This window comes from Coenobita brevimanus, chromosome 38 (assembly GCF_032717465.1).
Source record: "Coenobita brevimanus isolate Jiangsu-jjx chromosome 38, ASM3271746v2, whole genome shotgun sequence".
NCBI lineage: Eukaryota > Metazoa > Arthropoda > Malacostraca > Decapoda > Coenobitidae > Coenobita > Coenobita brevimanus.
The window spans coordinates 45,606,703-45,621,319 of NC_136991.1; the positions used below are offsets into that span (position 1 = coordinate 45,606,703).

Sequence of the window (14,617 nt, forward strand, 5' to 3'; positions counted from 1 at the left end):
ATTTGGAGTTGTAGAAAAACAGTGGGGTAAAATTTCTCCATCAATTGGAAGAGACGTCTAGAATTAAGTGGCAACACTGGATGTGTATGGTCATCAGGATTTTACTACATATTATAAAACATGGTTCCAATGTTTCTGGGTGTTCTGCCAGATCAATGTCCTACCAGATCCACAGGGAATTAAATGGAGGGAGATGAGAGAAATGAAGTCAAGGAGTGACAGGATGTGGAAAGCATGAGTACCTTCAAATACAATAATGTATTTAGGCAGTGTGATAGGTAAAGGTGAAAGTTTAGAGAGGGAAGTGTAAGAACGAGAACAGCAGTGAAGGAAGGTTGACGGCACAATGAAAGCACTGATAAGGAACAGGGTCGTGACCATGGAAGTACAAATGTTACTGCATGACAACATTTGATTCCCACTTTAACATACGGAAGTGAAGCTGGGACTCTGTTGGAAGGAAACAAAAAAAGTGTGTGAGGATTAGAAATGAATTACAGTAGACCTTCACTTTAATGGACTATTTGAGGGTGAAGCCTGGTTAGATAAAGTCAGTACTGTATTCCATTATATCCGATGGTCACCTGGGGGTAGGATTTCAAGTATATGTTTGATAGTAAATGAGTACAAGAGCATTTTCTAGTGCTAAAAATGAAACAATACCCATACCACACTACTTGCCCCATAATTCTGCCCTTTTGCTGCTTGTTTCAAATCCTTGTCATAGCACGTCAATCATCAATCAATCATTTCCTGTGGCACCCCATGGGATGCATAGGGCCTCAATGAACTCTCTCCACCAATATTTGTCTCTTGCCATCTCCTTCAGGTCCCACCAACACTCCTCTCCTGCTTCTTTTTTCATTGTCCTCAACCAGGTTTCCCTTGGCCTACCTCTACTTCTTCTTCCTCTAGCAGTCCACTCTGGACATCCTGTATTAAACTACCTTCTTTTCTGTATATGCGCCCCAGCCACTTCCAGCGAGATAGTCTCACATATTCATTAACTGGTTCCACTTCGTAATATCCCTTACTCTTGCATTTGTAATTCTGTCTTGCCATTTTACCCCAAGAATCCTTCTCAGTATTTTATTCTCAAATCCTAATACTTTCTGATCTGATGCAATTGTACTGTACCATGACTCATGCCCATAAATTAAAATTGGTCTAACCATGGACTTGTAAATTTTCACTTTAGTATGTACCGAAAGCATATTATTATTCCAAACAGATTTCAACATTCCAACAGGTCGCCAAGCCTGTCTAATCCTCTCCTCAATTTCATTGTTTAATGATCCATTAGATGATATAATCGTTCCCAAATATTTAAAGTTTTCTACATTCTTCACCACATTATTCCCAATTACACAATCGATTTGGTTCTCCACGTTCATATTAAAAATTTCAGTCTTTCCACAATTTATTACCAATCCCATTTTTTCTCCTTCCTCCACCAGACAATCAAGCACCCTCTGCATCTCATAAATACTTCCGCAAATCAGTACAATATCATCAGCATAGTCCAAATCCATCAGCTTTTTATTTTCTTTCGTTAATTGCAGCACCTGTTCTCCTTACAACCTTTTTCATAACATAATCCATAACCAAAACAAACAACAATGGTGAAAGAACTCCTCCTTGAATCACTCCTGACCTAACTTGAAATGGATCACTCAAAGAACCACCCACCATTACCTTACAAAAAGTACCTTCATGCAGGCTTCTAATAATATTTACAAACTTTTCTGGTATACCATAGAATCTCATAATTTTCAACATAGCTCCACGTGAAACACTATCAAACGCCTTTTCTAAATCCACAAAACACATACTAAGTGGCATTTTCATCTCATTAGCTTGTTGCATTAGATGCCTTACAATAAAAATCTGATCATTACAACCTTGACCCTTTCTAAATCCCGCTTGTTCTTCTCTTAAAATTTTATCAATTACTGGCTCTATTCTGTTCAACAAGATTTTGGAAAAGACTTTTGCAACTACAGGTGTCAAAGTTATCCCCCTTCAATTGCCACACACACTTAAATCTCCCTTTTTTGGTATTTTTGTAATCACTCCATTTTTCCACTCTTCTGGAATTCCACCATTATCCCAAGCCACATTAAAAAGTTTCAAAAGCGCATTCATCAACTCGTCATTTTCCACCTTAAGCATTTCAGGGAATATTACATCCTCTCCTGGGGCCTTAAAATTCTTTAACTCCTTTATAGATTTTGCTACCTCTTCCAAAGTTATATCCCCTGTTTCTATCTGCAAATCTCTCTTGGCTGGCAAAATGTCCTCTTCAGCTGGGATTGGTCTATTTAGAACAGATTCAAAGTGCTCTTTCCACCTTCCTTTTATATCCAAATCTTTAGTCATCAAATTACCATTTCTATCTCGTACAGGTATTTCCTTCCTTCTCTTTTCAGTCCCAGTTAACTCCTTTATGGCCTGATACACTGTTCTTGTGCTCTGACCGTCATTTTTACTTAATTTCTGTCTCTGTCGCCTTTTCATCATATGGTCTCCCCTTATCACGTCTAACGAGTCTTTTTACTTCAGAATGTAAACTCCAGTACTTTGCTCTAAGTACTTCAACTACCTGGCCATTAACATGTTGTTCTTCACTTCCTAACTTAGCCTCTTTCCTTTTCTGAATTGCATTCCATGTTTCATCTGACATCCACTTTTTCCTTCTCGCCTTTCCCTTTTTCTTAATAGTAACCTTAGCGCTCTCATGCAAAACCTCTTTTACCTCTCTCCACATTTGATTAATATCATTGTCTTCAGATTCCATCAAAGTCTGCAGGACTAGAAACCTGCTCCTACATTTCCACCGAAACTTTTCCCTCGTGCTCTCATCACTTCTCAGCTCATCCAAATCATAATTATTACCTCCTGTACAATTACCATTAATGTTTCTCTTAAGTTTTATTTTAATCTTTGACACAACAAGTTGATGATCACTACCTATATCTGCCCCCCTCCTTATGCAAACATCTTGCAAATAACTCCTATGCCTTCTGCTAATTGCAATGTGGTCAATCTGGTTACAATATTTACCATATGGTGAAATCCAAGTAGTCTTATGTATTTTTCTATGCTCAAAGATAGTTCCACCAATTACATGGTCATTTGCCAAACAAAAGCTTCCAAGTCGCACCCCATTTTCGTTCCTTATACCAACACCCTCCTTACCCATACAATCTTCAAAGCCATCCCTACTACTGCCAACAATCGCATTAAAATCACCAATGCAAACTAGCACATCATGTCTTGCCACTCTATTCACTACATCCTGCAGCTTCTCATAAAAGTCATCCTTCATTTCATCAGCAGCCTCATTTGTCAGAGCATACCCTACAACCATACTGATATTACCATGGTCAGATTTTAAATGAGCATAAAACAAGCGCTTATTAATTGGTTCAAACTCACATACTGCCCTACAAGCACCTCTACTCAGCAGTAAGCCTACTCCTTGGTAATGATTTCCATCACTCCTACCAGAAACCAACATAGTAATACCATCTTCCAAATTCATTTTATCAACTCCAAGCAACCTCGTTTCTGTAAGAGCACAAATATCCATCTTGTATTCCTTGAACACTGAAATAAGCTCTTCCATTTTACCAGGTTGATTGAGAGTTTGAACATTCCAGTTTCCTATTCTTAAGGTTCTTTTTGGATGCATAAACTTATTTTTACACCGTGGGATTCTTAGCACCCCATGCCCACTTAAGGGCTGCACGGGACTGAGGGCCATTGCTTCATCACCAGAGTTCATTAAGATTTCTTAGGCAGAAAAATATTTTACCCTGGAGCCAATGCCAGTGACTCGCAGGAACCAGACAGTGGAGAGAGGAAATTAACTAAATGAAAGTAAAATGCAGAGGGTTTGGACAGACAATGTACAAGGGAAAGAAAGAGAGCAAAGAGAATGTAGATAAAAGTGTCCCTTTTAGTCGCCTCTTACGACAAGCAGGGAATACTTCTATAATTACAAGTACAACTCACCAATCATGATGGGGGAAGGGCAACTTCAGGCCAGGTTGGTGCAACTGAAGAAAGAAACACATGTACTGCGACCCACTGCTGCCCATTCAACAGACACTATTACAGTCAATGGAAGTTCGGTGGCATTTGTAGTGTCAGTATTCAGTATCTGCTATACTGGGGTCCTCTATGGTAAGGGTCTACTGTATATTCAGAGGAGCATATAGAGTTATGAGGGATACAGACAGATAAAATAATAATATTAAGGAGTGTTGTGGTGCTGATGTGGATGTGTTAGAAAGTGTTGGAGAAGTACCCTGATCTGGTTTGGTCATGTTGTGAGAATGGAGAATGAGAAACCGACTATAGAGTGTATGTGAGTGGGCTGGAGTGAAAGAGGGGAAGGCGAAGATTGAGAATGATGTGGAAGGAAGCGGTCCAGATTATGGTACTTAACTGAAGATGGTGTGAGCTGGAGGAAAGGAAGGCTGATGGCAATGGAAAGAGTGACATGAAGGTGATTTGTCTGTGGCCACCCTTTTCCACAATTTAGATGGGCTCAAAAATTGCATACTAACAGATAACTGATGAATTTAACAGGCTTGATAAAAAGGACAGTATAGCATAAAACTATACAAAAGCAATATTTATCTAGACAGCCCTGAGTGATTATGAATAAAGTCAATGTCCCAACATACCCTTAGGCAGCATACCTGCTTGTAAATCTGTTTGCCCCTGTGACTGGCAGCATTCTTGAGTGCCTGGAGAAGGGCTGAACAGAGATTTGAGTCTCCAAGAGCTTCCAAACGCATCACTCTCTTCACTGCTCGTCTCACCTCACGTGGCTTCCCACTGTATGTGCCTAAGCTCACTACATCAGATGAGAACACCAGTATCTGTTGGCATCCCAAAAGGTGTCTTAAATAAGCTAAATACTTCTCAAAATAATAAACACATATAATATATGCAGGTGGCAGTGACCATCATTCACTCACCTAATGTTGTGCTGCCTACTTCTTCACAAGGTGACTATACTGAATGACTAACCTAATGGTTTCCTGTAACCCAGGAAATCATTTACAGTGTTGGGTGGTAACCATATGCCAATAGCCAAATAACAGGGTGATGTGGGGCTTACTATGGTGCCCATTAAGTAGATGGAAAGGTGCAAAAGCAGTGTCCATCCAGAAGCTAAACCTCCACACTCTTCTCTGCAACCCATGGTGGCAAGGTACTGTTCACAACATGGGATAGCCCTGCTGGGGGACCTGCTTTCCTATGGTTGATGGATCTGCTCATCCAAAAAGGTTGAGTTTATTACTACTACTACTATTACTACACATATAAAAAGAAATTTTAATACACCATCATCATTAGCTCAACTCTGTGTCACAACAACACAGGCAGAGATGGGGAATCTTAAGAATGAATGTTTACTCTCACATAGAACACGGATCAGAAAATAAATGTCAGAAATATAATATTTTCTACTCCTGTATTGTATATGCTGCAAGCCTCTCTTGTCATGAGTACTCCCAAGCATTTTTCTCACAACAATGTAACCTATTGGACCCCTTTCAATATTCTTTTCAGTCTCTCTAAATCATGTATATCTGTGTGCATCTTTGTGCTTAAATATGAATTACTAATATATAACCTTATTTCCTTCCAAGCCCTTTGGTCTCCATCGATCCTCAGTCTTCCATTGCACTGCAAAAGAACCCATTACTCCATTTACAGGGCTGTTGTTAAGTCTCCCAGTCAGGTTACCCATTGCAAACATACTATAATACCATAAAGTTTTATAAGCTGTACTGTACAGAACCTCAAAACAAATTTCCATAAGCACAATAATACAACTGAAATATCTGGTAATCACTCTAATATCTAATGAACTAACCTCAAAGGAATCATCTCTGTGGATTGAGTGAAGTGCAGCAGACAGTGCGCCTTGGAGTTCTGGCAGTCGTGTTTTCCGCATCGAATGGGACACATCAAGTACGTACACCGTGTGAGTCCTCAGGGGTGACATGGGTTCCGGAGAAAAATAATGGGCAAAGAAACTTCCCTCACGCTGGTGAAGAGATTATGCATGAGAAACGAACATGAAAGAAGATGAAGAAGCATGAAAACATAACAAAGAAATAATGAACATACCAGGGTGAGCAAGCATACACACACACACAAAAATCAGCAGAAGACAGGGTGTGTGTGCTGGGCGGCCCCTCAGGACCCCCCAGGCCCTGTCTTCCCCCTGACTATGGAAAAGCTCACTCCCACTGACCGGGCTAATGTATGGCCTGGTCTCCACTGTAGGTGGAGGAAATCTAAAAATGAACGAATGAGCAAAGAGTAACCTAAAATATATTTAGTACATGGGATACATAATACTGCACCTCCCATATATACAACATAATACATCTATCTATTGCCAGACGCCTTAATCCCATAAGGGATGTCCATCCATCCATCCATCATCCAATCCTACATTGCCCCATGAGGAGTGTAGGAGCCCGGGGCTAGGCAGTTGGTCTCGACATTTAAGATGAGAGTGACCAGCCTCACTCATCCCTGAGTGGCATTACATGAGCAATCAACCCCAACCACTCCTTGGATATAAACCTGCACCAGCTCAATCCGACTGGAGCACAATGATTACCCACTAAACCACCAGGTGCCAAAATTTGGCTATATGGTTACCACCCAGCATAGTAAATGATTTCCTGGTGTACAGGAAACCATTTGGCTTGTCACTCAGTGTAGAGTCACCCACAGGCAGAAGGAAAAGGAAAGAATGAAGGATAACAAGACAGAAGAGGGAGTGTTAAGTCAACCGTAGGCAGAAGGACAAGGAAAGAATGAAGGAAAGAACAGACAAGGATGGAAGGAAAGAAGGATGGAAGAGAGGAAAGGGCAGACACCCGAGAGCAGCACTACATCGAGTGAGTGGATGGTGAGTCCGCAAACAAATCACCTCCATGTCTTCCTGTCCCCGCCATTTCACTGCCCTGCTCCCAGCTCACACCTCCCTCTCTCATACACCTCTCCACTCCATCCCTCCATCTCATCCTTGGCTTCCCCCTCCCTCTTCCCCCCTCCACCTCACTCATATACACTCTCCTCATCAGTCTTTCACTCTCCATCCTCACCACATAGCCAAACCACTTCAATGTGTTTCTTCTAACGCTTCCTATCACATCCACATGCACACCACAACACTCCTTCACATAATACTGTACCTTACATGTATACAGCACAATACATAAACAGTATTTATTTTCCTACATCTGTCTGTCAACAATAAGATGTCATAATCCCAGGGAGAGTGACCATTAACAAATCACTGTCACTCTTTTCTCTGCTATCAGCCTGCTCTCCTCCTACCTTGGGCCAATCTTATTCAAATACTTTTCAACCCTGTCCCTCCACCTCATTCTCATGATCACCCTCCCTTTTCGCTCCTATACCTCATACTCACATACTCATTCCAAGTCCGCCTCTCATTCTCCATTCTCTCCAGCTGGCCAACCTATCTTAGAGATTTCTTCAAAATTTCCTCCACATCTATTTCAACACCTCAATGCTCTCACTCTTCCCTATTTGCCTGTCTGTCTCTCCAAGTGACTACACATGATTCTCTCAGATAATTATTCCCACTTCGCTAACTCTTAACTTGTGTCCTTCCAGCAAGGTTCAAACTTTGCTTCCATATGTCAGAATGAGGATCAAGATAACCTCTTTGTTTCCAGGCTTATCTTATTCTCTAACACCAGTGTTAATGTACCTGCAGTCTTCCTTCCCTGATGTGCACTTTCGTGCACTTCATCCTCTGAACTCCAGATCTAAATTATCACATCACATAAATATACGAAGTCAGTGAGTTACCCATTTCCTTACCATTCAGCCTCACTATGCACTTGACTGTTTCCTCTCAAAAACTTGAACTTTACTATCTATCTATCTATCTATAGCCCGACGCCCTAATCCCGCAGAGGGTGGCCGCAGACAAAACGCCTCCAAGTCACTCTGACACCCACCATTTGACTCCCCTCCCCCCAACTCACCCCCCCCTCCCTCATATACCTCTCAACTCCATCCCTCCACCTCATCCTCGGTCTACCTCTCCCTCTCCCTCCCTACCTCACCTACATACACCCTCTTAGTCAGTCTTTCATTCTCCATTCTCTCCACATGTCCAAACCACCTCAGTGTATTTCTCCTAATCTTTTCAACCACATCCACATCTACCCCACAACGTTCCTTCACTTCTTCATTCGTCAACCTGTCCCTCCACGTCACTCCACATGCTCCTCTCAAGTAACTCTTAGCTAAATTCATTTGCAAATTTCATTTCTGACACACACATAAACTCTTTATGTGTGTGTCAGAAATGAAATTTGCAAATGAATTGAACCTTTCATCAAGCCCTGCAACTCCCATGTATCTTCACTTGACAGTATAGTATCATCAGCAGACAACAATACAGACATTTTTAATGCTCTACCCTCTCTTACTAAGGATATTTCAACATCAAACGCCCTACCTTGCATTTCTTTTATAATACCCTCCATACATTTTTATTGAACAACCACAGAAACAAGACAAACCCCTGTTTTAGTCCAACATTTAAGTCAAAGAACTCTCCTAATTCATTTTCCACATGCACTGTCCCCTTGTCCTCTCATAAATATTGTGCTCAATATTCAACAATTTCCTGTTTACTCCATTTATTCTCTGCACCGTCTTCATTCCATGTCTGCCTACTCCTTCATGTGCTTTCTCCAGATCTATGAAGACAGCATACAACTCTTTCCCTTCTCTAATTTCTTTTCTGTTATACGTCCCTTCCCCATCACTCTTGCCTTCAATGTCTCAGCTAAGTACCCTAGCCCATGACCTCTCTACTCCTACAGGGATCATAAACAATTGGATGGATGAAGATAGAGGCAGATACAGCAGTCAGTTTGGAGTTTGGGATGATTTATCATGTCACAAACCTGCTGAGTTTTTACAAGAGAGTGATGGATATCATACATGAAAGAAAAGGCTAGTTAGAATGGTCTATCTGGATTTGATGAAAGTGTTTGATACAGTGCCACACAATAGACTGCAAGGGAAATTAAAAACTACTGCAGGGATAAATGGCAAATTGCTAAAATGGATGGAAAATTATCTAGTAGGAAGACAAATGTGGGTCTGGTTAGTACTTGGATGGGTGACCGCCTGGGAACACCAGATGCTGTTGGCATAACGTTCTCCCTACGTGTCAAGTGGGGTTGGTGGAGGATTAGTGCCCCTCCCTGTAAAACAATTAACTCTAAGCCCTTGGCCACCCCGTTTGGGATACATGACGTCTGGCAATGAATGAATGAAAAAAAAGACAAATGTGAACAGTTATAAGACATAAGTACTCTAAATGGCAGACTGTGACCAGTGGAGCACCACAAGGCTCAGTTTTGGCTCCTATTATGTTTATTCATTTTCATTCATTCATTGCCAGACGCCATGTATCCCAGACGGGGTGGCCAAGGGCTTAGAGTTAATTGTTTTACAGGGAGGGGCACTAATCCTCCACCAACCCCACTTGACGTAGGGATGCCAACAGCATCTGGTGTTCCCAGGCGGTCACCCATCCAAGTACTAACCAGACCCAACGTTGCTTAACTTCGCTGATCGAACGGGAAGCGGTGTACTCAACGTGGTATGTTTATGATACCTGTATATGTAAATGAAACATACTTTCAGATGATACAAATATTATGAAGCAAAATCAAAACGATGACTGTTGTAAGGAGTTGCAAAAAGATTTGGAAGTTCTACAGTTGGAGTCAGACTTGTAAAAATGGAGTTTCATGGAAAAAGAATAAAATGCCATGTCCAACAAAAGAGAATAAGTGGCAAAAGACCTACTGAGGAGTGTATGAGGGGAAGACGGGGGATAAGCAAAGCAAGGGATGAGAAAGATCTAGGAGTGACAATATCAGATGATCTACAACAAGAGAATTAAATAAGATCATTGGAGAGCCGCACAAATTGATGGCTAATATGAGAATGGCCTTCAGACAGTTATCTCCCTAGATCTAGGGAGATAACTGCGCTGACGATACGACTGACATCAGAATATGTGGCTGTGATTTAGTAACCTCATTTAAAGAAGCAGGTTAGAAAACTGTAAAAAGGCACGGAGGATGGTGACCAGGATGATAGAAAGTTTGAGGAAACTGTTTTATAACGACAGACTGAAGAAACTGAAGTTACCAATGCTGAGAGAGAGAGAGACAGAGAGACAGACAGACAGAGAGACAGACAGACAGACAGAGAGAGAGAGAGACAGACAGACAGACAGAATTTGATAATGATCTTGAAAGGAGTTAGAAATCTCGAAAAGATGGACGGAAGATCTCTTTGTTGAAGATGATGGAAGGACAAGAGAAATAAATATGCAATAAACTGACAAAGAGTAGATGCTAAAATGATGTGAAAAAATTTGGTTTTCTGAGCAGAAGTACAGTAACCCTTCACTTATCCAACGTAACAGAGCCATCGGTATGTTCAGATACAGACGATGTCCGGATACAGACCAATACCATTCAATCCCTACCTATATGTACAGTACCCCTCCCAATTTTGGCAGTGTTCTTCAGTTTTTCAGTTATTTTGACATCAAAACACACATGGGAATATCTGATATAATGCTAGACATTAAGAAAACAATGTATCAACAACAAAAATCCACAAAAAAATAAAAGAAGATGAAGGTTGCAAAAAGAACTTTAATAGCCACAGTACTGTACTGTACTGTACTTACCACCCAATGAATGGTGGACAGGTGTTGTAACACACTAGCCTGTGCAGTAATCCCATGTGGTATAGTGGCTAACATGATCACTTAACAAAAATGTCGGAAAACTCCTCCTCCTCCACCCGCTGGAGCTAGGTGTCGAGTGGGAATGTGTGGTCACTGCCACCGAAAGGAATGTTGCTATGTCTCTACCAGCCAACCAGGTGACTCTGACCATTCAGTAGGGAGGTGGACAGCCACATGTGCCCAGGAGCATCCGAGTGGAGTGATCCAGCCAGTTGGGTGACTTTGACCATTCAGTGTGGAGCCGCATGGCCATTTTTGCTCAACTGGTGGGTTAAGATCTATTACCCACACACAGCCAAAGAGGCCAGCCGGGGAACTCTGACCGTTCAGTGAGGAGGCGGACAGCCATTTTTGCTCAGCTGGTGGGTTAGGGTCTATTAACCGTGCGCAGCCCGAGAAGCCAGCTGGCTGGCTGGGCGACATTGACCATTCAGTGAGGAGGCAGACGGCCATTTTTGCTCGGCTGGTGGGTTAGGGTCTATTACCCATGTAAGGCCAGAGAGGTCACCCAGTCATCCAACCAATTTTTTGAATCTGTAGGCTGCCCAACTGGCCATGCTGGAAATTTTAAGTTCAGATACAGACAAAGATTTAGAATCCTGACAAGATAGGGCTAAGGCGTATGTTCGGATACGGAGCACATCCAGACATTCAGATAATTGAGATATTACTGTACAGACATTTGGAAAAGTTTGCAACAGGAGGGAGAGCATGCAAAGAACATCCTTGTGTTTAAAAACAGACTGGATAACATAAGCTTAGCTCAAATCCTCTACACTTCAACTAGCTACACACACACACACACACACACACACGTAAGCAGTTGAACTGAGAAGTCTGTCTGTCTTAGGAGCTGAGTCCCACTGCCTACATGTAACTGAAGGGTTATTATCTGTCTCTACCTTGGTTCATATTAATGTTCAAAGAAGTGAAGTGTGATGCACGTAAAATAGAGATTGGATGTTGTCTGCATGGTATGGCAGCTATGGGAGACTGACCATGGCTGGGAAGAGTGGTAAAGAAATGGCAACGAGTCAGGATGAAGACATAAGGGATTTTATGAGGAGGCTGACATACAGTAGACAATTGCCATAATGGACCCTGGTACAGAGGATATCAGATTTAATAGATTCCACGAAGCCCAACAAACTTCTGTCGGCTACAGCGAACAATGCCCATCAAATGGGGCACAATGGGTCACAATACATGAGTTTCCAACCCTATTTACTCAAACTTGGCCTGAAATTGCCCTCATCCCATTGTGATTCCTGAGTTATAATAACACGCTATACTAATACTGTATTAGTCATGAAGAGGTGCTATGACAAGGATGTGAAATATGCTCCAAAAGGGCAAAATTATGGGCCAAGTGAGAGTAAAATTGGTATAGTTTACATTTTCAGTACCAGAATATGCTATTGTACTCATTTATTTTCAAACATGTGCTTGAAATCCCACCTCAGGGTGGGGCCGTCAGATATAACAATAGACTATTGGCTTTAACAGATCTGGCTTTCCCCCATTATAGCAAGGGCCTACTGTATATGATATGGTCAAAACACTAATGACGAGAATCAAGAAGCTGGAATCTGTTATGAGAGAAGTGAAAAACTAGAAAATAGGAAAAATGGAGCAGGAGTGTGATGTGACAGATGCTTTGTGAAATGCCAATGAAACCAGCCAAAGGCAAATAAGTGAACTGCAAAAAGAAAACAAAGAACTCAAGAAAATGTTGTGACAGAGAAAATAAAGATGAGAAGAATTAAATACAGTAGAAGATTGACTCAACACAAGATATGTTCCTTGAGAGGTCGCCTTATATTGATTGTGCGCTAAAATTAAGTGTTGTTTAGTGTTGTTTTATTGGAATGAAATTGTTTTGTGCCTGAGAGAAACACATAACAGTTAAAATACTTGTATTAACTAATCATTATGAAAAGTACCAGTATATGTCAGAATGATAAATTAGCACCAGCCAATCCCTGCACTGAAGTATGGAGGTGACTGGCATCAATACTACATGGTATGTATGAGTACACTGCCTACTGCCTCACTTGAAGCACCATTGCTATGCTGCAGAGCATCCAGAACTTTAATTTTCTGTTCAAGAGTAATCGAATGCCTTGATTTCTTCATATTTGGAGTAGCTAATGAAGTAGTGGCTAGCCTCTTGGACATAGCGGCAATGGCTAATGCACTCAGTAGTGGTGTTGGGGAGGTAGAGTAAGTCATACACACACAGAGTACATCTGCTCCCTAGAAAACCAGCATGAGTGAACTGAGAATATTTTGTGTGGTGGGTGACTGGGACTGCGAGCCAGGGTGCGGGAGGAATGCCTAGAGATGTGCCTGGCAAAAAACATTAGGCGTCAAACTTGTTTACATTGGATTTCCATGACGCACCAAATTTAACACATAAAAGTGGAAGAATTTGCTTTAAAACTGAAAATATGTACCAGTATGTAATTGTATGTGTTGTTTTAAGTTGTCAATTCAAAATTGATTCACGTTAAACAGACGTTCTACTGAACAGCATCAGAGGAGGTGTAGATGACAAAGGCAAAATGGGCAGTTGAGGGTTGCAGAGAGATAACTGAACTGAGAGAGATAATCGAACAGCTGTGGGAAAAGAAAAAAAAAATCTGTGAAGAAGGAAAATTCAAAGCTGCTGTGGTTAAGATTTTGAAAAAGAAAGAGAAAATGAAGTGAGACACAGCAGAGGGGCATAGATGTGTGGTTATCTTTGGTGATGTCAAGAAGAAAGAGATATCAAGACAAGTCGGGAAACAAAAGGAGATGAAAAGAGTTAATGAAGGATGGTACTGTACTTAATATGATAACTGTGGAAAAAAGGTATTCTGTGCATGGCCATATCCCTCTGAGATTAAGGTGTCCCACTATAATTTGGCTGATTAACAGAAAACTCTCTTGTTTCAGCCATGAGCAACTATGTGATGAATGGACTTCATGAAATCCTCCAAAAAATCATTAACACTGTTTCCATGCACAAATGAGATTGGAATATGAACAAAACTGTCCTTCAATTTCTTTTAATTCAGGAATCTGAGGAGAAAGAATACAGTATAGCTATCACTTCCCACTTTCTCATATCACAGAATCAAGGTCTACTTGCTACACAAAGGCTGGACATGGAGTTCTTTATTTCCATTAATCTGTGAACACACAGATTATTATTAAACTGCATTACTGAACATGGGCTCAGTCTAGATTTACTTTACTGTGAGGCTATTTAGTTCTATTAGAAGTCACTCACCTGAATCTCACCTCCATCAAGATTCTTGACAGTGGTGTAGGCAAGTGTGAAGGAACCATTAATCCTCCTGATGGGTCCCTGAGGAAGATCCTGGTGCAAGTACGTTATATGCAGTTCTCTTGGATTTGTTGGTCCTCCTGTAACTGTCAGAACAATTAAAAAAAAGAAAAAAAAAGAGAGACATGTTAAGGGTGACAACAAAGCATTAGTCACTTCTCATACAGAATGTCAAGTAAAAATCTGGGTCAATTTGAAATGCACTTGCAGTCTACTACCAGCCTAGAGAGGCGACATATTCATACTTGTCCTAACTAGTAATTCCTTCTCTCTTACTATGCCAGTCTTTAGCACAACAAGAAAGATGGCTCAAATCAATGTGCAACCACCACAACACTGTGAGACTGGAGTGTACATCTCAGTTGAGCCACAGTCAGAGGCACAGGGTAACCAATAACAGTTGTGTGTGTTTTTGTTTTTGA

The 14,617-nt window shown here is 41.2% G+C and overlaps 1 protein-coding gene and 1 pseudogene across 2 annotated transcripts in view; both read right to left on the reverse strand.

The window, feature by feature from the left end:
* Positions 1-14,617, reverse strand: part of LOC145396518 (inter-alpha-trypsin inhibitor heavy chain H3-like) — a 526,567-nt gene that overhangs the window by 207,426 nt on the left and 304,524 nt on the right. The window contains exons 7-9 of one of the 2 annotated variants that reach the window (XM_080269891.1): positions 14,139-14,281; positions 5,897-6,070; positions 4,710-4,892 (exon numbers count right to left, since the gene is read on the reverse strand). In XM_080269891.1, coding sequence (XP_080126017.1) covers positions 4,710-4,892; positions 5,897-6,070; positions 14,139-14,281 — 500 coding nt within the window. Of the gene's footprint in view, positions 1-4,694; positions 4,893-5,896; positions 6,071-14,138; positions 14,282-14,617 lie in introns of both variants that reach the window. The other variant, XM_080269890.1, reaches the window with a different exon arrangement.
* On the reverse strand, positions 9,592-9,711 carry LOC145396674 (5S ribosomal RNA; annotated as a pseudogene).